The sequence below is a fragment of the Dermacentor silvarum genome, chromosome 1 (genome assembly GCF_013339745.2).
Source record: "Dermacentor silvarum isolate Dsil-2018 chromosome 1, BIME_Dsil_1.4, whole genome shotgun sequence".
NCBI classification, from domain to species: Eukaryota; Metazoa; Arthropoda; class Arachnida; order Ixodida; family Ixodidae; genus Dermacentor; species Dermacentor silvarum.
In genome coordinates this window covers 388,169,383-388,191,866 of record NC_051154.1, presented here as the reverse complement: position 1 = coordinate 388,191,866, position 22,484 = coordinate 388,169,383, and the positions used below count along the sequence as shown (strand labels likewise).

At 48.2% G+C, this 22,484-nt stretch overlaps 1 protein-coding gene across 1 annotated transcript in view; it reads left to right on the top strand.

The window, feature by feature from the left end:
• Positions 1-22,484, top strand: part of LOC119437522 (uncharacterized) — a 478,366-nt gene that overhangs the window by 94,405 nt on the left and 361,477 nt on the right. Inside the window, exon 7 of the mRNA XM_049660653.1 lies at positions 16,058-16,267. Coding sequence (XP_049516610.1) covers positions 16,058-16,267 — 210 coding nt within the window. The remainder of the gene's footprint in view (positions 1-16,057; positions 16,268-22,484) is intronic.

Below are 22,484 nucleotides of genomic sequence, written 5' to 3'. Positions count from 1 at the left end.
GGATCCGTTAAGGTAGCAGCATGATCCCTTCCTTGTGTAGGTGCTCATAGAGGCGTTTGCTCTTCATGCACCTCAACAAGCATTCAAGTATCCACTCTGCCTTATATTTCATGCCTTTGGTGCTGCTGCACTTGCAGACATTGAAACATGCCATGACCTGTAGCTGCTGCTTCAATAGCAAATTTTTATCGTTGATTTCAAAGTGGCTTCTGTCAGTTTACGGTTTTTCCCCCTATATACTTGAGCGTTGCTTCAGCGGCAACCATCTTTGCCTTCGCCTTTTTCAGTTTTTGAACTGTAAGCTTGTATATCTGTATGTACAGGTACTAGTACCTTTGTTCTTCCTTTGTCTATATGACAGCTGATTCTGCGGCAGCTTTCTGTTGTAGCAGCACTGCATGCAGCAAACGTTTTCTGGGAAAGCGATGCCACTGCACTTAAAGCTAAATTTTCTGCTGTCATGGCTCTTTGTATTTGCTGTCGTTCTTGCCAGCACATCTCCAGTCTTACCACTTTTTAATTTCATGACACGGGACCATTTTGTCCGCATTCGTCAGGAGTATGCTCATTTCCTCAATTGTGTGCAAAGTTTTCTTCAGTACCACTGTTCCTTGAACACAGACACTAGCGGGAATTTCACTGCCACAAAACTATACAAGGACAACCTTCACTAGGCTGATGGCGTAGCCATCGTTTGAGCAAACTGAAAACTCCGCAGTTTCTGGGCTATCGTCCACGAACTGGTATGCAAAGTGCCGGCCATTACATCAATGTTTTCTTGAGTGGTCACAACAGGCGGATCACAACAAGCGCTGCTTTCATTGGCAAGTACGTGATTCGGTGGAAATCTGTCGAAGTTCAGGTGCGCTTTCTTTTTTCGCATATATTACTGGCCAACATCCCATCCAAGTCTTGCTTATTCTTCTCTTAGTGGGAATGGTCTTTGATAGTCAAGCAGGCATGCCGGGCAGTACTGATAGCACAACTTTGGAGGCGACATGGATCTTCTTAGGCGTGGATATGCCCTCGGAATTTGTACAACCTGCCCGCCTATCACATGTATGTAGTGACACCGAACGAACTGGTCCTCAAAGTGGCGCTCGAACACTACCGAATGTGATTGAAGTTATTTGTCAGTGCGGTGAGGTGCATGCTCCCATTTTTTTATCCGTTCAAAGTTACACAGCATCGAAAAAGCGATATCTTCTGTCCTTGGCTCGCATGTTTGTAGCCGAATTTACAAAAGGGCGCAATGCAAGTAGTGTCTCCTGTTTTTTTTTTTTTTTTTTGGCGTAGCAACATTTTTACTCGGTCTTGGATCCTGAAGAGCTTGACACTGACGGGTGTTATCCATGGTATTCATAGCACTGCCTAAACATTGAGGTAAATGACAGAACGGTGCAATAAAACGGCTGCGAGTGCAGCGCAGTGTGCCGTCTACCTCTTAGCAGACGACATAATGGCCGTTTTTGAGGTCAACTGAATAAAACAAGAAATATCACACATTTATAGTGTCTTTTAGTGTATATTGCCCACTATATTTCAAGCTTTAGTTTGAAAAAACTAAATATTTGAAATCTTACAGGTGCGTAATAACAGCAGTCTGAGATGCAGACAACGCGCACTTCGCAACAGACCTCTGACCGCAGCGCTACTCCTGCTGTCATGACGCGGAGAAGCAGTGAACTACGCTGGTCAGCACACCTACCAATCTAGCCACTGTGCCCACGCTGTTCTCGCTAACTTCGATGCCTTGTTCACTCGATGTGGCGTCTTGATCGTCCTCGCCGCATTCTGATGAAGTGCGACGACTTGTAAAGTTATCAACCATATATTTCTTTCGCTTTTTGCCGAATTTGTTCTGGATATGAAACTTCCGTGCTGACCTGAGCATTGTTGCCTGCTTATCAGAAGCTGCACGCGATTTTACAAAACGTTGTCTCAGCAGGACAGTGGCGCATGGGCCGGCTCTGCTAGCAGACACCAGCCAGCTCTGCCAATCCAGTGGCGCGGTGTTCTCACGTGCGCTCGAGTGACCATTAGGAAACAAATACAGTAAAATCTCATTACTATGATCTCCACGATAACAAAATTTTCAGATTAACGATCTTTTAGGAAATCCCCCGCTGACTTCTTATGGTTTTAATGTAAAAAATATTTCAGTACTACGAACTTTAGAGTACCGAACTTTTCACAATAACGATCGTTATGCAGTTTCTGTGTCATGTTAAGAATGCCTCAGTACTATTAGTATTAAAAAATCTGGGAATTCTTAGTTTTCTGTGTATCCAGTCAGGGCAGCTGAAATAGGAGGCTAGCAGACGACAAGGCACAGAAGGTGGACGCTGCAGGGCATGGGTTCGGAAAACCTGAGATGGCACCTAAGAAAAAAAAAACGTACGCTCACACGCAGCATTGGCGCGTCGAAAAGCGGGGCGGCTGCCTCTCAAAAGGACAATGGCTCATGATAATCACTCTACAAGTTCCAAAAAAGCCTCGAAAGGAGGGCGACGATCACGCGAATTGGTGACAGCGGCATGTCACAAGGGAAACGGCTGTTGCCCACGCGCGTACACAGGTTCTTTTGTGCAAGCCTTTTCCGTACCAGCCAATCCTAAGGATGGCAGATGACACGCCGGGGTGTGTTGCAATGGGTCTGCCCCTGGTTTAGGACGGTGCCCTTGCGCTCTACAGTGACACAGTGTGCCCGAAGGGCCTACGTGGACAGATATTCAAACAGCGCAGCTCAGTATAGCAACGTGACCGCACATCGGGTTGCGTATCACCGCAAAATACTTCCGCTCTCGACTCGCGCTTTTTCGTTCTAGCTAAACCGTCAGGTAAGCTGTTCTTCTGAAGAGGTTCCGAAGTGGCGGTTGTCACGTGCAGAACTGTTCGAACACTACTTGAGGTGACGACACATTAGGTTTTGTGAGCGCATGCTCCACCCAGAGAAGCATCGCCTAGCAACGCCCAGGCACATCTCTTCCTTCTTTCGTCCTTCTTTCTGCACACCTGCTTTGCGCTTCTTTCTGTGGCCGTTCTAGCTACACCGCTATGCACACGGAGAAGTGTAATCTCCGCACTCGCGGGGTTGCCACGCGGTCACACTTCATACTGTCCGGGTGGTGTCATTTATGCGAGCTTGTGCTGTGAAGTAGTTCAGGTGTCCGCCTCGAGCAAGACAGTTGTGGTGTCCATGGCAATGAATGTGAAAAACATACAAACTTTGGAGGCGACATGGAGATTCCTTTTTGTTGGTAGTTTTCTCGGTGTTAGCGTCTATTTTGAGCGCGTTACTCTTATTACACGTTGCTTCGATGGTGCATGGGGCTGGACTCTATGGCAAATAGCAACAGTGCACACAGAGAGCCAACAGCAACGTCTTCGTGGTTAGCTCATATGATAACTTATGAACTGATGTCAGGGTTACTGGGCAGAATGGTTAATTTTGGAGCTTTCACTATACAGGACAAACGACTTTTCAGAATAACGAACCATTTACTGCAGTCCCCTGAAGTTTGTTATATCGAGACTTCACTGTATTGCGCTTATCCTTCTGGTTTATTTTCTGTGAACCCATGGACAAAACTGAGCGGCAGTGGCGAGAAATTTAAGCAAGAGGGTTGCTCTTTGAAAAGAGACTGAGATGGCCCTGGTCCCTGGTACGCAGTATTAGACGGCAGCTGTGCGACGGGAAGAAAGGGCCGTTTTGGGGTTAATTTTGGCCCGAATTCAACCGGAACTCATCGTGCATATTATTATGTCGGCTAAAATACTGATTCTAGAAACGAGATATTTGGCAGATAAGTGAAAAAATAGCTGTAGATTTCAAAAATAACACTTTCGAGATTTCGATGTTCTTGCAATTTTTGGGTCCGTAAGACCTGTGTCCCCTATTAAAGGAGCAGGAAGAGCCCCCAGCATAGGCTTGATCACATTGCCACACACTCAGTTGTGTACCCAAGTGAAAATTTGCAACTGGTATTTAACTGGCATGCAACTGGTTCCAGTTTAATTGGTTTAAGGAACACATTCCCACTTGGTAACTGGGACCAGTTGGGAACACATTCCCAGTTGGTGAGTGGGACCAGTTAGTAACTGGGACCATTGGCAACTGGGACCAGTTCCTAACTGCTCCCAATTGCCAGCTGGTCCCAGTCCCAAAACCAGGCCCTGTATGTGCCAGAATGTCCATGCACTCCAGCTAGCTCAAATAATCTTGAACTTGCGGATATACTATCGCATTGCAACTGATCCCAGTTGGTCCCCATTGCAACTGGCCCGTGCAGAACCCTATCAAAAGTGTATTCTGCTGATGGATTTCACACAACTAAGGCAGTTCAGCTGTTATTGCTTAATTCCCTAGCAAAAATGCTAATACAAAAACTAACAGCCTATTAGGTTATTCACACTAATACAGTGTATTAGGTCTATCAATGCATTAGTCTAATAGGCCCATCGGTCTAGTAGGTCTATTAGTGTATTAGTCTAATAGGTATATTGGTGTGAAAGAAAATGTTGCAATGTACCAGATACATAACGAAAACAGGTAAAATTGCTAAAAGCATTTATTAGCACAGCACGTATTTTTACAAATTCCTCTTTCGAGATCTTCGTCAGGTCAGCAATCTTGATTTGTCAGAATCTTGCTTTTCGTTGACTTCGACCAAAGGACGTCCTTTTGAGGAAGTGGTTTAAAAAACCTGGACACGAAAATACACACATAGAAGCAGTTAAAAACAGGGGTTCTAGTCCTACCACTAAACGTTTAAGCTGGCAATATTTGCTTCCACATTAGAATAATGTGGCTTCGCAATTACCAAAATAATTTTAGGACAGTGTGATATATGCTAGCTCAAAATGTTTATCATAATAAAAAATGACGCCACGTGACACGACAGGACAATTCTAAAGCACACAAAATCAACATAAGATGTGTGTTCCATCGAAACAGTAGGCAGATATAAGGAACTCTAGACAGAAATCTTGCACAGCGTTGTCGGAAACAGGCATGTCGATCATTGCTGCAACGCACACAGCAATCGGCCCGACGGCACTGTACAGAAGTACTTACGTCCACCGTCAGGATAAACAAAACAGAAGAAAACACCTCATACTGTACTATAGAAGCATAAACAAGAAGTATAATTACCTCGAAATGGTAAATTGGCGCCGGGGAAAACACTGCACATCAACGCACGCTGATAGATCCACAAAGCCGCGAAGGACAGGGGTAAAACAGTTGCCTTGCGTTGTTTTGAAGTCAAAACCGCAGCCATAGATAAAACTATCCAAATATACTACTGCACGAATCAGATTGCGCAGGCGCTAACACCACGGGTTCCTTAAAAACACATCGTTCATTCACTAACACGCACGCACGCACGCCTCGCGTGACGCCTCGCCAGACATGGCAGCCGCCATTACACACGTGCTGTCCGCAACTACGGCTGATTACGGTAGCAGTTTTATGTCCTTCCTGCCCGCCGTGTTCCCTTCTCTGCGATACTGCTCTTTGATGTCAATAAATAGTACGGCCTTTTATATGCGGTATCAAGTTAGCAATTTAGATTCAAGGTTTACCATTTAGTTTATGCGCGCTTCAACAGAAAATACGACACTGACGAAACTTCAGCGGCAAACAAATATGGTTGCTGCTATTGCACCGTCGTTAGGGTCACCCTACCGTCGTTCGTAAGCTGACCGGGCACCGCGATCTGACGGCTGGTTGTTCGGTTTTTTTCTTTTTTTTCGTGGGGAAGTATTCGCTGTGCTGTAAACACTAGCTGTTTCCTCAACGACTCATCGCGACGAGGCTCACTGAAGCAAAATTGCCAAGACCATGTAGATGCACGTCGCTTTTGTGTATGTCGCTGAGATGACGCTGAAACTAATGCAAACGTGCGAACGCAATCTGCTGCACAATTGTACAGCAGCATCTTTAATTATTCAGTGATTAATTGGAAACACCTTTCCATGCAAGCAAGCGGTCCGCTGGTCTAATTTTTTGTCAATTAACTTTCACCAGCAAACAAGAGCTGCGGAATCCAGCAGTACATGTTGTATCAGACCAGCAACCATCTGCATAATATAGGACCTATTAGTCTATTAGAGAAACTAGCAGACACGCAACACTGCTTGTATAAGACTAATAAGTCTAATACACACGGCCTATTGCTCTTATAGATAAATGAGTACGACTAATAGAAATTTCTATTGGTCTAATACAAAACTGTATTAGACTAATTAATACAAACTTCTATTAGAATGTTTGCTAGGGTTGCTCAAACAGCCAAACTTAATTGCTCAGTATAAGTAGGACTAGCTGCTGCTGTCTTAGCAAGCACTGCATGTTACTTGCTTTCAGTTAAACTTCTGGTTACAATTTCATTTGGATCTAAACTGGAACCAGTTGCTATCAGTACAACTGACCAATGTTTAAGTTGGTTCCAGTTGCTACTGATACAACTGGTCAAAGTGCCAGTTGGAATCCAACTGGAACCAGTTGATTCCAGCACAACTGGTCAAAGTTCCAGTTGGATCCCAACTGGGTCCAGTCACTCCCAGTATAACTGGAAAATTGTTCTAGTTGGATCCCAACTGGAACCAGTTGCTACCCAGTTGCTTTCCAACTAGGACCAGTTGGTTTCCAGCTGGAACCAGTTCATCCCAGCTTATCCCAGTTGGATCCCAGTTAGAAATTTTCACCTGGGTAATCTCCAACATGTGCTTGCAGGATGCCACTGCACATCAAGTCACCCTCCTTCTTGGCTCACACTCTTTCCCTTGCACTTACAGTAAATGGGGCTCGAGGGGCATTCTTATTGCATCGGGACTTTGCATGGAACCTAGGCTTCATCCGGCACATGTCGCGTGCTTGTGTAGGAAAAATATATTTCTTCAGAGAGAACCCAGTGACAGTTTTGGTATTGCGCGATGCACCGCGCCATTGATCAGGTGCTATATTTAACGCCATACAGTCGCCGACCGTTTATTCGGACGCTGAAAATTCGGACATGCTCGTTTATTCGGACACCTTCGCGGCACCGCCACTCGTCCCATTGAAGCAATGTATAACCACGACCGATAGTTCGGACGCTCTACAGCGCGCCGTTCGATTTTTCGGACTCCGGCGGCCTGGTAAGATGCGACGTTGAACGCCACGATACGGTCACGACAAGCTACAAGCTGGCCGCGATTACAGTGGCTAGAATAGGGAAGTGTGACGAAGGCCCCGCCGCTCGCGTGAGCGTTTGAGATGCAGCCGCAAGGCGGCGCTCACGCTTGCATTCACGTCACCCGGCCAGGCCCGACGATCGACTAGCCGGATAAGCGCCCCGATTCGCGATGCGAATTTCCTTTTCTTTACCTCGAATGGTACATCTTGCTCAGCAGCTCGTGTTCGCGAAGATCGCAGCAACATAATAGCGACATATGCGCCCTATAAATTCGCATATAACACGTTTTTTGCTCGCGAGATCTTGGCCGTCTTGGCATGTTTACCTGGGAGGCCGCGCAGACGCGCCTCGAGTTTTATTTCTTCAATGCGGTCTTATTTTACGCGCAAATTACTGTCTATAAACGCACGCTTGAACGAAAACAACTGTCCTTGCTTGCAAAGATGAATTTAGTCGCTGGGTTGTTCGTTAAAGAAAGATGCAATTGGATTTCACTTAAATATATGCAACTGCCCTTAATTGGAATGCACCGATGATTATGTTACATAGAAAGTTGCCTTGGCTCGCTCAATATTTTCACGTTTGCGCGATTTCTTGGAAACTGGGATGTTATAAGGGAAATATGGTGAAATTATTGATAATTTTTATCAATCACTGTGTTGCCGTGTACTGTAACGTGTCGCTTCAATAAATGTTACGAGGAAACATAATTAGTTTCGAGCTCGTCGCTCATAACAAACTTTTAATTTCAATGCGTTTCGAACAAACAGAACACCATATACTTGACAAGAATAAAAAAAAACAAAAAAAAAACAGGTTCGGTTAAAGGAACATAAATAAACAGAACACATTTGACGAGAACACCGAAAAAGGCTGACGATGCATTTAAAATAATAATGAGAACATTAGAATTCTTGTTTCCTTTGCTTGCCCAGTTTCAATGGGGATAACACAGGAACAAAAATGAAAAATTATGGGTTTTTACGTGCCAAAACCACGATCTGATTATGAGGCACGCCGTAGTGGGGGACTCCTGGACCACCTGGGGTTCTTTAGCGTGCACCTAAATCTAAGTACACGGGTGTTTTCGCATGTCGCCCCTATCGAAATGCGGCCGCCGTGGCCGCGACTCGATCCCGCGACCAGGGAGAAAAATTAAGTGCTCAAGTTAATAGGTTCTCGCCTCTTACATTGCAAAGCAGCAGCATGGGGCATCAACAATACAGACAAAATTACTGCAGCCCTCATGTAATGGTAATGCGCATGAAGCAAAGGTGGAAATACCGATTTCGACGCAGCGCATACACAAAAGAGAACCAATAACAACTGTGCACAACCGAGAGAAAACAAGGGTGAAGAACCAAGAATAAAATATTTTAAGCAACATTCTTGTAAAGCAAGGAAATCATGCACACTAAGTCGATTAACACACTTAAAGCTACTATAGCCACTGTGCTTAAAATTTAACATGAAGGTGTGTAACTGAACACAATGCACATTCCCTTTCATGGTTCTCATTATCGTCCTGCGAAGTTTCAAGTGCTTTTTTTTTCTCTCTCTCTTGTGGATGCTCGCTCTTCGTTTTGCACGATTTGTAACCATGCGGTCATGCGCAGCCAAGCACAAAACAGTGACTTTGACGGCGGCTCATCCCTGAGCACTTGTCAGCACCACACGAAACATCACTTCGCACAAGAATTTCCAACAAAAAGCGAGAAACTCGCGTATCGGGCGCTCAGCCATAGCCTCCTCGATAAACTTTCTCGAAAGTTTATCGAGGAGGCTATGGCTCAGCTCGACGTATAAACGAGTGCGAGCGCCCCCCGGCGGATGCATCACAAGCGGCGACGGCGGTTGCCATAGGAGCCGCGGGGCGGTAATCACACTTCCCCAATTCTAGCCAGTGTACCGCGATGTTTACATTTTGCTAGGTTGCCAGCACTGAAAGGGCGCGCATGCTATGGTTGGATTGCTGGTGTCTAAATCCGCCTACAAGTGTCAGTTGCCGATCTCGAAGGCTGTACGTTTGTTGGCTGCACTTATTGGTTGTCGTGTTTCGGATTTAGCCAGTCCAGTATCCATTGACTGTATACCGCGGCCAAACAGCAGGCCAGGCCAAGTCAAGCCATTGTGCTTGGAAGTCGGTGTTCGGCCTTTGAGTTGTCACTCACGTGACCTAGGCCTTGTCAACAGCTACCTTTCAAGTCTCGCTCTTTTGCTTAGTGCAGGGGTTCTCAAGTACGTTCATCCCAGGGAACCCTGCTAAGATCCATAAAGTGCCAAGGAACCCCCCCCCCCCCCCCGCCCCCGAATTAACCGAATGTCAAATTATCGAGGGTATCAACAAAACAAAACAAATGCCTCACTACGTCAACACGATTTTATTTACTCAATGAATCGTCAAATCTTGTTTCTATTTAGCACAAGACCAGTGCGGAAGCTTACATTCTCTTCATCTCATTACTGATTAGCGCTAGCAGCGGCGAAGGCCTCGCGACATCCTTCGCGGCGCACGTTTTCATCTGAGACGCGCTTTGCAACAACGGGCGCACATCCCGATTATTTTTTCGCCACTCAGCTGCTCGTCAACAAATTGTCCGTCCATCGCGACGTAGCCGGTGCTTTTTATCGTCGACAGCTTTGCGCTGAGTCAAAGTGAAACTACTGCATCAACCGCTGCGGACGAAACCGCGGCCGCTATCGACGCGATCATGGACGGCGACCTTGCGGTTCAGAAGGCAGGCGGCTGACGCACGCACCAAGTCGAAACGAAACTACCTTTCGCTGCAAGAAGTGCGGACGAAACAGCGGTCGCTATCGACCCTGCCATGGGAGGCGACTACACAGTTGTGAAGGCACGCAGCCGACGCGCGCATCGAGTGAAAACGAAACTGCGGTGGTTATCGACGCGATCAGAGATAGCGACTACGTACTTACGGAGGCACGCGGCTAGCCGCCAACGCGGTGTTACTCGCGGCGATAAACGCAAGAATAAAGGCTTTAAAGGCACAATTAGGCAGGAAGCGCTTCGGCGTTGCTGTCAGTCACGTGCCGCGTACGATTGCCGCTGAGGACCACGGCGATGCGGACTGCGCCGCTTCGTTTCGGTTGGACGCTACGCCGTTCTTGCTCTTCTGCGGCGCGCATTTGCGGTGCTCCGCGTTTTTTTATTTTTTATTCTCCAACGTATATGTCAGTGCGCACGCTATCGGCACCTACCCTATCTTGTGAGGGCGAGGCTGGGGCGAGATGCTTGAGGCTGGGCATGAAGGCAGTAACGTCGACGCAGGTCGACGTCTTTAATAATGTTGGCAAGGCATACAGAACAATACAAGGGCTAACGCGCGCCAGCGCTACTCAACACAACAGTCCCACATGGCAGCGGGGCAGAGACTCTCCCTCAGCTCTGCTCTCCAAGCTAAAGGCGGGAAAGCAGGGGAGAATGCCAGACAGGTGTTGCCATCTGTCGGGCGGCTGGCGAAGTGGACGTGGGAGTCTCGGAGGCACTTCACATCCGGCCCCACTTTTATGATCAAAGTCCTCTTTGATTACAATTGTGAAGTAAGGCTGGGCAAAGGGGAGAAAACGTGAGACATGGACAACAGGCAATGTATAGCAATATTAGGCATGAATGGCGAGGCAGGAAAACAGAGGCATATGACAGGCAAATAGTAACAGAGGAGGCAAGGCAATAACTGTTTTACATGGATTAAAGTCAAAGTCAGGCAAAGACAAACTTAAAGGCAAAGACAAATTCTAAAGAAATTGCAACAGGCACAAGCACAGCACTTTCAAAAGTCCACTTCATAGTCCTGAAGATGGGTGGGCGGTTTGCGTTGTCTGACTGGGCGCTGAGCGTTCAGCGGCAAAGCAGATGCAGTTTCTGAGCTACGTGACACACTGCTGGTTGATTGCTGTAGGCTGGGCGGTTCGCACTGCTGAGGGCACGAAGGCGAATCTTGTTCGGAGGACGAAGGCAAAGTTGACGCTGTGTCTTCCAGGCACTTCACAGGCAGTGGCGGCACATAACGTTTCAGTTGTGAAACGTGCACTGTTCTTGGCTGAGCAGAGTGCCTGGTGGACGGACTTGAAACCTGGATGGCCCTAAATGTGGCAGGCGTAAGACGTTCTGCTAGGCGGTAGATGTCTCTGAAGCGAGGGGACAGTTTCTCAAGCCCTTGAAGCACACGTTGTTGGCGACGGACCCACACAAAATCACCAACACTGAATGTATGCGGACGATGCATTCTGTCATAGATGAGCTTCCTGCGATCTTGAGCGTCTTCGCAGTTAGCCATGGCCTCAGTATGATGTGCTTGGACATCCAGAAGACGCTCTGTGAGCGAGGAGTTGCTCACTGGCCGGTAGCGTTCCGCTGGTAGCCTTGGGATGTACCCGTAGAGTAGCTCAAATGGACTGAAGCCAGTGCTTGTATTGAGTGTGGTACTTACAGCGAATGCTGCTTCCTCTAACTTAGTTACCCATGATGGCCGATTTTCTGGGGAGGCCTTGCGGAGGACAGATAATAATGAGCCGTTGCTGCTCACACAACTAGAGAAGAAAAAGAAAAAGTACAGCACTAGCAATGCAAAAAGACAGGCAAGTCGACACGGACTTCGGCTGTACGGCACGGCATCGGGCACTAAGTCTATGCAATGTTCCACACCTTGGAAATGGCTGATGTCATCCTCATCACGAGCAAATGTGAGATGATCTGAAAGGGTCGTAGATAGAGCTACTTGCTGCATCTCTGATAAGTCCTTTTCCACAAAAGCGGGAGGACGATCAGGATGAATTGTTATGGCTACTGTACCTTCTGGTGCAACAGTGGCTTGTTCAGGCAGGCTTTTGCACAAAGCCTTCCAAAGGGGCTCCATTCCTGGGAGAGGTGCTTCTTGGAGACCGCCTGAACATGGCACTTCAGTACATTGTGCTAGGAAAGACTGCCGAGGAATTACTGCGCATGAGGCAGGTGGATACAGCTTCTGGTGCGCCTGTATGACTGTGCCCGAGGCCAGATGGTGGATTTCGGCTGGATTTGGAGGCTCGAACACAAGTCTTGTATTGCTGGCACGAAACCAATCTTCACCCAGTATCACTGGCAAGACATTATTGCTGATCACAGCGGCTTCCACTAGAGCTGTTATGGGGCCCACTGTAATTTTCAGGCAGACCGTGCCTTCGGGATGCACACTTGATCCACCAACAACGGCTAGGGGCTCGCGTGTCCAGGGCATCAGTGGAAGATTCTTGATTGCAGACTTGGTCACTATAGTTATCTTGGACCCTGTGTCTGGGAAGGCGTCGCAGGGGCCCAAGAGTGCAATGTCAGCTGTAAAGAAGGAACACTCCAGATGGGAGCCATGGACGTCTTCCAAAGGGCTTGTGTGCATTGCAGGGGCTGCTGCATGAAGTGATGTTAAAGCTGTGGCTGGCTGCTGTGTGACAGTCTCTTGCTTTGTTGGGCACTTTGATGCTAGGTGGCCCTTTTCGTGACACTTGAAGCAAACAGCTTCACTCAATGACTGTCCTGGGCGAAACGCAGGGACACCATAACGCTGTGACAGAGCCGAGTACTGAGCTTCTTGTTCAGCAGGCGGTAGATCTGCTATGCGACGGCTATGCGGAGGACTGGCAGGGCGGGACGGGGGCACATGGCTTTTCTTGAAACTGCTGACTGTTGGAGGTGCCGTTGAAGGCATTAACGACGCAGAAGAGACTTGTCTGGATGGCGTAGTCCCGTTATTTTGACTGCGAAGAGTCTGCTCAGGAAGATCAGCCGGGTTGCTAGCGATCTGCATATGTTGCATTGCCCTGTCAAGCTGGGTGCATATATCAATGAAATTGGATACTGACGATGGGCGTTGCGCTGCTATGCTTGTTGCGGTTCCCGCGCACTGAATGCCGTGCAGGAGATATTCCACCTTCTGAGGCTCCGTCAGTGGCGCTGGACATTTCTCGATTACTCGAAGCTTTGCATAGGCATAGTCGCGAAGTGACTGAGAGCTGGACTGTACTTGGGACATAATTTGCTGCTGCCATTGCAGTAGAGTCAGCTCGTCGGCGAATGCGTCCAGGAAAGCTTTACGCCACGTATCCCAAGTCGGGAACTGCGCGCCAAGAGTCAGGTGCCAGTTTTTCGCAGTGCCTCTCAACTTGCTTGCGGCGATGAGGCGGGTTGTTTCTGGCGACCACGAAGTGAGCTGCTGCGTTCGTTGAATCTCCTCAATCCACAAACGCGCACTTTGCTTGTGGCAGTTCTCGAACAATGGCAGTGTAGACGATACGTCGGGCATGGTTGTCACTTGCAGCTGTGGCAAGGAAGGGGCCTGGTACTGCGGTGACATTGGCGAAAATGGCACTCCAAATGGTGGCTGGGGGTACCGTGGAGCCGTTACAAAGCTGGGCGTTGTTACAAAAGGCTGTGGTTCCTGTGGCGGCGAAAAAACTTCATGCGCTGGCATGGCTGTGGCGTCGCAAACGAGCGGCGGCGTGGGGTAGGACCACGGTGGCGGTGGGACGTACGAGGCGGGCGCATACACTTGCGACGTTGCACCTGGTATTGCTTGACAAACCGTCGGAGTCAGGGGCGAGGCATGGAACTGCACTCTGGTAGAGGAAACTGGCGCTGAGGCCGGTCTCGGTGGTTTCGGAATCGCTGCACGAACTTCCTCCAGGCACGCTGTCAAACGTTGAATCAGGTCGTCTCTTGACCCGGTAGCATCGATTCCGCGGCGAATGAGCTCAGTTTGCAGAAACTCAGTGCTGAAGCATGCGACGGTGGCAGCGTCGACTTCGGCCCAATTCAATCCCGGCATGGCGCTTACTTGGCAGGAGCAGGGAGGTAGACAATGGCGGCTACTAAGCGGGCTTGGCGGGAGCGGCGGCACGGCGTGAGCGAACGGCGAGGCGAGATTCTAAGCGGGCTTGGTGGGAGCGGCGGCACGGCGTGAGCGAACGGCGAGGCGAGATTCTTTGTCGACTGCGCCAAATGTGAGGGCGAGGCTGGGGCGAGATGCTTGAGGCTGGGCATGAAGGCAGTAACGTCGACGCAGGTCGACGTCTTTAATAATGTTGGCAAGGCATACAGAACAATACAAGGGCTAACGCGCGCCAGCGCGACTCAACACAACAGTCCCACATGGCAGCGGGGCAGAGACTCTCCCTCAGCTCTGCTCTCCAAGCTAAAGGCGGGAAAGCAGGGGAGAATGCCAGACAGGTGTTGCCATCTGTCGGGCGGCTGGCGAAGTGGACGTGGGAGTCTCGGAGGCACCTCACAATCTACAAATAGGAGAAAGGCGCATGGTGGTAAGCTACGGCCTCCGAGATTCAAGTGCGAAAGCTTAGGCGCGCTGCCCGTTCTGAGAGGTTGGGTGGCTACAAGCTGCTTGCGTATTTATTGCGCAGTTCGCGCATTGTTACGCACTGTGATCAAGTTGGTTCTTTATTCTATGCTGTGATGTGCTTTTTGACACTCGGGCATGGGTAATGGAGGTTCTTTGGATCAAGCGCACCTCCTGTTCGCCGTTTTAGACACTTGTCGAGAGCGGGACCAGGGCAAATTTATCAGTGGCTCGCGAAACCCCGAGCAGGGGCCTGTGGAATCCGTAGGTTCCGCGGAACCCACTTTGAGAACCCATGGCTTAGTGTGTTAGGCCTGATTTGCTTGTTCGATCTCGTCCAGTCGTCGCGTAGTGCGAAATGGCTCCGACGCCTCCCGTGCCATCTGTGCCGACGAGACGCGGCAATTACAAGACTCTGTCTATAGCGATAGCCAGACACTGTCGGAAATAAGGCTGACCTGATCGCTCGTAAGCGTGCATCTGTACAGTCGCGCATTGACAATTTTTTCCGTCCACTGGGACCATAAAGGTACTTTTTTCTGGCGAATCCTCTTTTTCGGACTCTCGATTATTCGGATTTTTTCGCGGTTCCCGTCGAGTCCGAATAAACGGTCGGCGACTGTATATCTATCCTCACTTCGTACTCCATTTTGTTGCCTCGGGGTTTGAATTAACGACATTCTACTGTATTATCTTGGCATGCATGATTGTGCACTCAGTGCTTGAAAGGGTTAATGCGATTAGCCTTCTTCAGATGCGTCAAGCAATTTTATGTCTGCTGATGTCAAACCGCCTTCGCGGCAGGTTTTCTATTGCTGTGAGAACATGCTGTAGGTGCATCTTCGACGGGTGAGAATGGCCGCTCTTCTCGCTGAAAAGCTTTATGCCTGAAGTAGACGCCTGCGCAATCGCGTTGTAGTTCATTCAAAGTCCAACATGCTAAACCCTAATTCTATGGTGCCAGGGGGACGAAACTGGATTCGGCTGAGAGGCTGTGTTTAGTTTCCGAAAGTGTACATGCTGTGGTCTATGCTGCGCCACTTGCATGCACTAGATACACGCATCTATGTGCATGCGCCATAGCATGTGCGTCTATTATAGTAACATTCCACCCCTATTACACATTGTTCAAAAGGCGTCATCAGCAGTACGGTTTACTGCTACATTACTTGAATGCTAGTCGCATTAGCGTCAACAATCATCTTGAGGTGGGTTCTGCTGGAATATTTTTAATGCAATTAGCATTGTTTAGAAACTTCACCTGGTTTGGAAACTTCACCCAGAACCCGGTGCACACAGCATGTCTGTGTGCACCGGGTTCAAAAGAAACCGTCGGACCAACTTTGGTCCCTGGGTAGGTAACACTGGGGCATGTTCTACTCTTCAGTGAACCTCCGATGCCAACTTTGGTCTGTGGGTACGTGCTGCTTTCAATAATTGTGTAAAACACATAAACAATTGTGCATTTATCATAAGATTGCTAATTGCATTAAGGTCATCTGTGAAGGACGGATGCACCAACAATCTTTGCAGCACAATCCTGGAGTGCAGCAAGGAGGGCAAGTCGAGCAGCTCGTCTCAGCACTCGGTGGGCGTGGCCACACTGAGCACCACCACTGACCGACCCCCCCCTGGCGGCAGCTCCACCCTGCCTGCTGTCCAAGAGGAGCCCGACCATGATGATGGTGGCGTCTCCACGGCAACACCACCACCGCAAGAGCAGTTGCAGGAACATGGCGAGGGGTGCATGCTCCAGCTTGTGTCGACTTTTCCATGCACATCAATTTAGCTTGAGCCGCAGAACCCGTACACGTATCTTTTCAGGTTAGCCCTCGAAATAGAATTTTGTCTAAATCGGTTAGAAATATGGAATAGTGAATAGTGTATTTATAACATTGAAGTTGCAGAGATAGTGAATGCCAGATATTTAATGCGAAGCATTCTTCACCTCATTTTGCCACATTGTGATTGGTAGGTAGCTGGTAGGTTCCTGTTTCACCTTGTTTAATAAAAAGAAAATGATTTGCGACCGATGGTGGAATCGAACCTCTACCTTCGAGCCCGGTGCTCTCAGAGGACGATCGCAAGCATACTTCTCTTTTGAAAGCCAGCCAGTTCTTTGAAACACCTGCCGCATGCGCACCGTGCCACTTTGTAGTCTTTTCCTTGTGTCAACACATGCTTTGAGGTGCATTAGACTCGGGGACCAACCCACTTGCCCGAGACTTTCCCTGAAGCAGCTTAGGCTACGTCGAAGCTGTGCGGATTCGTACCAACTTCTCGATCGTCTAGGTTAATAATCATTTAACTAGAAGTGCGTGAAAACCAAATACCATATAGACTCGTGTAAGAGTCACGCTTTCTTTTCACAATTTTGACAAGATGCGGCCCTAACACGGGACCAAACCTTTCGGTCAAAATGGTGCCGGTGCAGCCGACGACTTGTGTCCAACCTAGATCTTGTGGATACCTCGGTTCTCACCATCTAGTAGTGGCTTGCAGAAGTATGCAGCACGCAAAAATTCGTCGATGCGTGCGCACGGTGCACAACATGGGGGCACCGAACGTGATTGCTTCTGCGTTGGAATTTTGTTTTCCAAATTTCATGCAGCCAAGTTGGGAGTGCGGCCTTGCACGAGTGCGGTCCTAACGCAAGTTTATGCAGTAGATTTTGAATCGGATATTGAATCTAGCAAAAGAAAAGGCACAATATTGTATGGAATATTGAAAAATTCTTATGTGCAAGTGTATGTCTCCCACCAGTGAAATCCGCGATAAGATGTTTGAAGTCACGAAGGAAGCGAGAGCCAGAAGAAGGCGCCCCAAGGTCAAGAAGAGAATTGCGAGCAAGGGAAAGTACGATAGAGCGCACTCAGCGCACAGCAACGCAATGCCACCAAGAGGAAAGCCTAGGTGGCGTTGAGCAAAGGATGGGAGGGGAAAAGAAGCGAAACGTCGCCGAGGCGAAGGATAGGCGAAGGTGTGCTGGGTTGACCTCCTCTCGGTGTGCACAGGCAAACATGGACACACCACTATTGATGACCGTGGACACTCGCTGTCAAAACCCTGGCGTGAGCAAGCGCGTCAACAGCAGCAAGCGAAGTGACGCTCGTGCTGTTTATTGCTTCAACGTAAATTGAGTGGCGAGAAAACAGCACGCACAAAGGTATGAGCCATCTGTAAATTGCTTTCGAAATAGGGCACATGTGTCCACCCGTGTCCACACGTGGCCGTGCGAATTACGCAGTTGCTGCCAAAGTGCTAGCCACACCATTCCCGCGCTGCCTCCCCGTCGTCCTTCCTTGCGCACGGTTCGGCTCACCATTGCACGCTTTCACTTTTTTATGCAGCATATGGCGTGTGGGGAACAATATTGTCACCCCTGGACTTCATACGGAACATCGCAGTGGCCACAACCACAGAAATGTGCCTGCAGTGTCTATTTTTGCTAGCACATAGGATTGACATCCATACGCTTGCGTTTAACTTGCATTCACGAAGTGAAACGTCGCTAACTTTTTACAAAATATAATGCTTAGAAATTTGGGGAGTTATCAGTAACGTACATAGAAATCAAGCTATGCAGCACGGTTTACTCTTAATGAAAGGAACACCAAATTAGTATACCAGCACTGATTGTAGCTGAGTTCTAGTATAAGAAGGTCTGTAAAATATCTTTATCACTATAACTTCTTTTGAAAATAATTATGTGCTTTTTTTTTCTCTTAAGCTAACCAATTCAGAATGTTCTTTTGAACTGATTACTAATGAAATTAGTTGTTTAATAGTGCACCTGTGTATTGTGGTAATCCCTTATTTATTGCGTAGAAAGTTTTGCTTTCCAGTTTCTCTACGAAATACAGGAGGGCTATCCTAACTGGTGTGTTATTGTAAGGCCAATCTACGTGACAGAAAACCACGCATCACGTGACTCGATCATCGTTTCATGCATAGGGCACCGACGGTTACCGTATATTGCCAATTATAAGTTGACCCCTCAAATTGCAACCTTTTCAGGCAAAAAAAAAGGAAGTTGACTCCGAACACAGCCTCAAGCTGCGGCCCTAGCTCACCAATAAGTTTTTGTTAAAAGAGCGAGTGATGCAAAGAAACATTTGTCTATGAGACATCGCTTACCACTCGTCGTCGCTTAAGAGAAGGATGCAGTCGCGATCATTGCCATCGTGTGAGCCACTGCTGCTGCTCGCCATCGGAAGCGGTGCCGGCAGTACCGAGATGCCATATGTGGAAAACGCCGCATGGACCATGTCAGTTGGCTGTCTGTACCAGGCATCGTTGGCCCATTGTGCCACTTCGCTCAAAGAAGCGCGCTTCAGCCACCTTGTCGGTGTCTTTCGGTTTTTCTCTTAGTACCATTAATTGTAGAACGCACCGATGTGGTCTTTGAATGAGTTGTACAGTGCCACGTTCAGCGGCTGAAGAATAGGTGTCAGTCTGCCCAGAATGAAACCATATACAAGGACAGTTTCATCGTTAAAAACAAAGAAAAAACCTTTTTGTTCACCCTCACATTAACTTTCGGCGGAAACTTTTCCTTCATTGTGATCGTTTTCCTTTTGAACAGAAGAAATGGTGGTATCCATGTGCTGTACAGCACAACATGACAGTGCATGTTGTGCGTGTTGCCCATTGTCAGCCGGTGAACCTGCCGCTCCCCGTTTTCGGGCACGGTCCTCTTGCTAGGCATGTCGAGCCAGTCTGGTCGGCGTTCCCTATTTTACCCAGCAGGAATGAATTATTTTCCCTCAGGTCACTCACATAGCGTAGAAACACTCGCTGGTTTTCTTCGTATGCTTCGGTCAACCTTTGGCATACGGTCGTGCGTCGTCTTAGGCTCAGGCCGTTTCGTTTCATGAAGTTCGTGACCCATTTCTTGGACACCTTGAACTCAGTTTGCAGGATACACATATCCTGCGCTACAGTACGTGCTTTGCTTCAATATCAGCGTAGCAAACACATAAGCTCTTGCTTCTCTGGTCGTGGACCCTATCTTGAACCGCCTCCTCAATCGTACGGTAGCATCCCGACTTGGGTCCGCGAAAGGAACGGCGTGTAGCAGTGCACGCAAAGATGTTGCTTCTTTGTTTTCACCATTCTCTCACGCACTTTTCCTACACAACGAGCTGCCCTGCTGCAACATTGTTTTTTCGACTCTGCAGAGGGGATCACTAGCCGCTTGAAAGCTGCGCTGTACTGTTGCCGAGGTGGCGGTGGCACAAATCGCGCACACCACGGTTCGCAAGCGAAATGCAGAAATGGCGAACAGACATGCATCAAAAACGTTGGAAGACGCTTGTGGGCACGTGTGACTGGTCACGTGGTTTAGTTGCCCGCGAAGTGTTGCCAGCCGACACAGCGCTGCCAGCTTTTCCGTGGAATGTCTACGGTTTGGCAACCAAGCGTTTCTATCGTATGAAAACAAAACTTAAGGGCATATCGCAAGATAAAATCCTCTTTTTTTAAGCAGTCTGTCCTCATTGTGTCTGATAACTATTGCGCAATCATGCGTGCACGGTGTGTGATACTACCCGCAGCTCAATCAAGATTACTTTCGACCCCACAGATAAGTCGACCTTACGATTCTGTGTATAGGTCGACCGCCGAAATTTTACAGGTCATTTTATGAAAAAAAAACGACGACTTATAACCAGCAATATATGGTAAATGCACGCACCGTCCACCACATTTTATTCTCAGGTTTAGTGTGATTTGCCACCTGTCAGATTCCTAAATCTGGAGTCACGGTAAGTGCATGCGTTGCTCACCCCCCTTTGTTCATGTGCTGTTAGCGCAAATGCATGCAACCGGTCAAGTCACTTTTGCGTCATCTATGCAAATACAGGCACGCTTGGCGCTCCTTTTGTGCCGGAAACGGTGTGAAACGCTCACATTGGCGGCATCTTGCATGAGGGGCTCCGGGGTGCACTCGACATGTGACACTTCCTGGGTCCCTACACCAGATATATCAAATAGTAGATACTTCATTCATGCGTCGAATTTTTTGAACATTCACTATGTAATTTTATTCAGTGACATTCGAGTATTTGCACGCCTCTACTTTTAATGTTTCTTTGTCGGAGTGCAAATGCCATCTTCGTTTTAACCTGCACCACATGACGCCCGCCTATCTGCACTTTTCCCGTAGCATGCGTGTCTCTGTCTCTACCCTTGCCGTGGCTGTGCTTGGCTGTCCATAAGCAGGCCATGTGCTGTATCTTGGAGGTAACTTGCAGCAAGTGCAAAGGCAGAGAGCCAAGATGGTTGGTGCCTTATGGGCATTGTGTTCCCACGTGTCTAGTGTTGGCGATCGTGTAATCAAGTTTTCGACACAGTGCAAAGCATTGTGACCGTGTTTGTGATCATCAAATGAGATCGGTTCCATCTTTGCCTAGGCGCACGTGACAGCAATAAAACTATGAACCTTACTTCGCATGGTTGTCTCTTGGCTATCACCATCAATGCTCTGCCTTTCCGACAAAACTGCGGCATATTTTTTGTAGCGATAGCAATGATATGCGCCCTCCAGGTGAATTTGTGACGTCGCCATGATGTTCCGTATAAAATCTAAGTGCAGTAAGATAATGGCTGAGCACCCTTGTGCTCAGGTGCGAGTGAAAACGAGTGGGGTGAGCGGAGAAGAATGGTGGCTTGATGTGGCGGCGGCATCTTGCATGCACAGGGAGGGAGGGGCAGCTGCGTGCTGTCTAATGCGCAAGGGTGAAAGCGGGGAGGTGAGTGTGCACTAGGAGGGGGTGGAAGAGAAGAACGTTAGTACGCATCTCTTCTAGTCCAACCAGAGCTACCAATGACGCAGCTGAGCGTGGCCATGTGCCCGAGTTAGGACGTAATCTGCAGTGGGTACAAGGGCGAGGCGCGTGGAAGTCTGATGGCTTCATATGCACTGTGTTCTCATGTGCCTAGTTCACACTGAAGCAACAGGCAGCGCGAAGAGCAGGGGGGGGGGGTATTCTGTAAGAGTCCATCTAGTGGACTGTCCATTTTGGCTGTCGCCATTGGCTCAGGCCTCACGAGCGCGAAGCTGCCAGCCAGTCTCCGCGCTCGTGAGGCCTGAGTCAATGGCGACAGCCAAAGTGGACAGTCCACTAGGTGGACTCTTACAGAATACTCCTCCAGTTTGCTTGCCGCTGCTGCCGCTCTTCTTAAGGCAAGCGTTGTGTCAGCGAGTGTTTGTGGTCATAGAGTGAGATCAGTTCCTGTTTGCCCGCATACGTGTGACACAATGCTTGGTAAATATTTAGTAAGTGAATGTTTAGACATTTGATGAAACCACACACCTTGTTGCATGTAGTCCTCTAATACTTTGCTATCTCTTTCAATATTTAGCGTTTTGAGCTAAACTGTGACTTTTTTTCTTGAGATGAATATTCGTATCTTTTTACTCGTGTTTTTAATTTGTGGCCGCCGTTTGATGCTGGCTGCGGGCACTAAGCATGGCTTCCAAGATTTGCAGCATTGCGTGACGCAGCTCGTGCATATTTCGATCCATTGCTCTCAGCAGGATCTGCACCTCACAGACTGGCACTCATAACCATGCTATTATGGCCCAAACTTCGTGCAATTTGTTTAGAACTGCTTACAGACAAGATACCATCCACCAGGAATGATCTGGGAGCTTGTAAAGTTCGTTTTTGCTGCTAAAACCCGTATTAACGAAATTCGTCATTCAACTTCGTAGCAAGTTCAACTTCGTTAAATTGACGTTTCACTGCAGTACAGTCAAACTCGCTTATATACCAATCCTTGAGGTAACAATTTATCGGTAACCTTTTCACTGAATTTACAATCTTCCAACCCTGCCTTTTAAATCTGCATCAAGCTTTAACGCACATTTTAAAAGCGCCTCACTTTTACAACGAACTCTCAAAACTGGTCGCCGTAAAAGAAGGGTGCGCGTCAAGATCCAAAGTATGGAATTGCA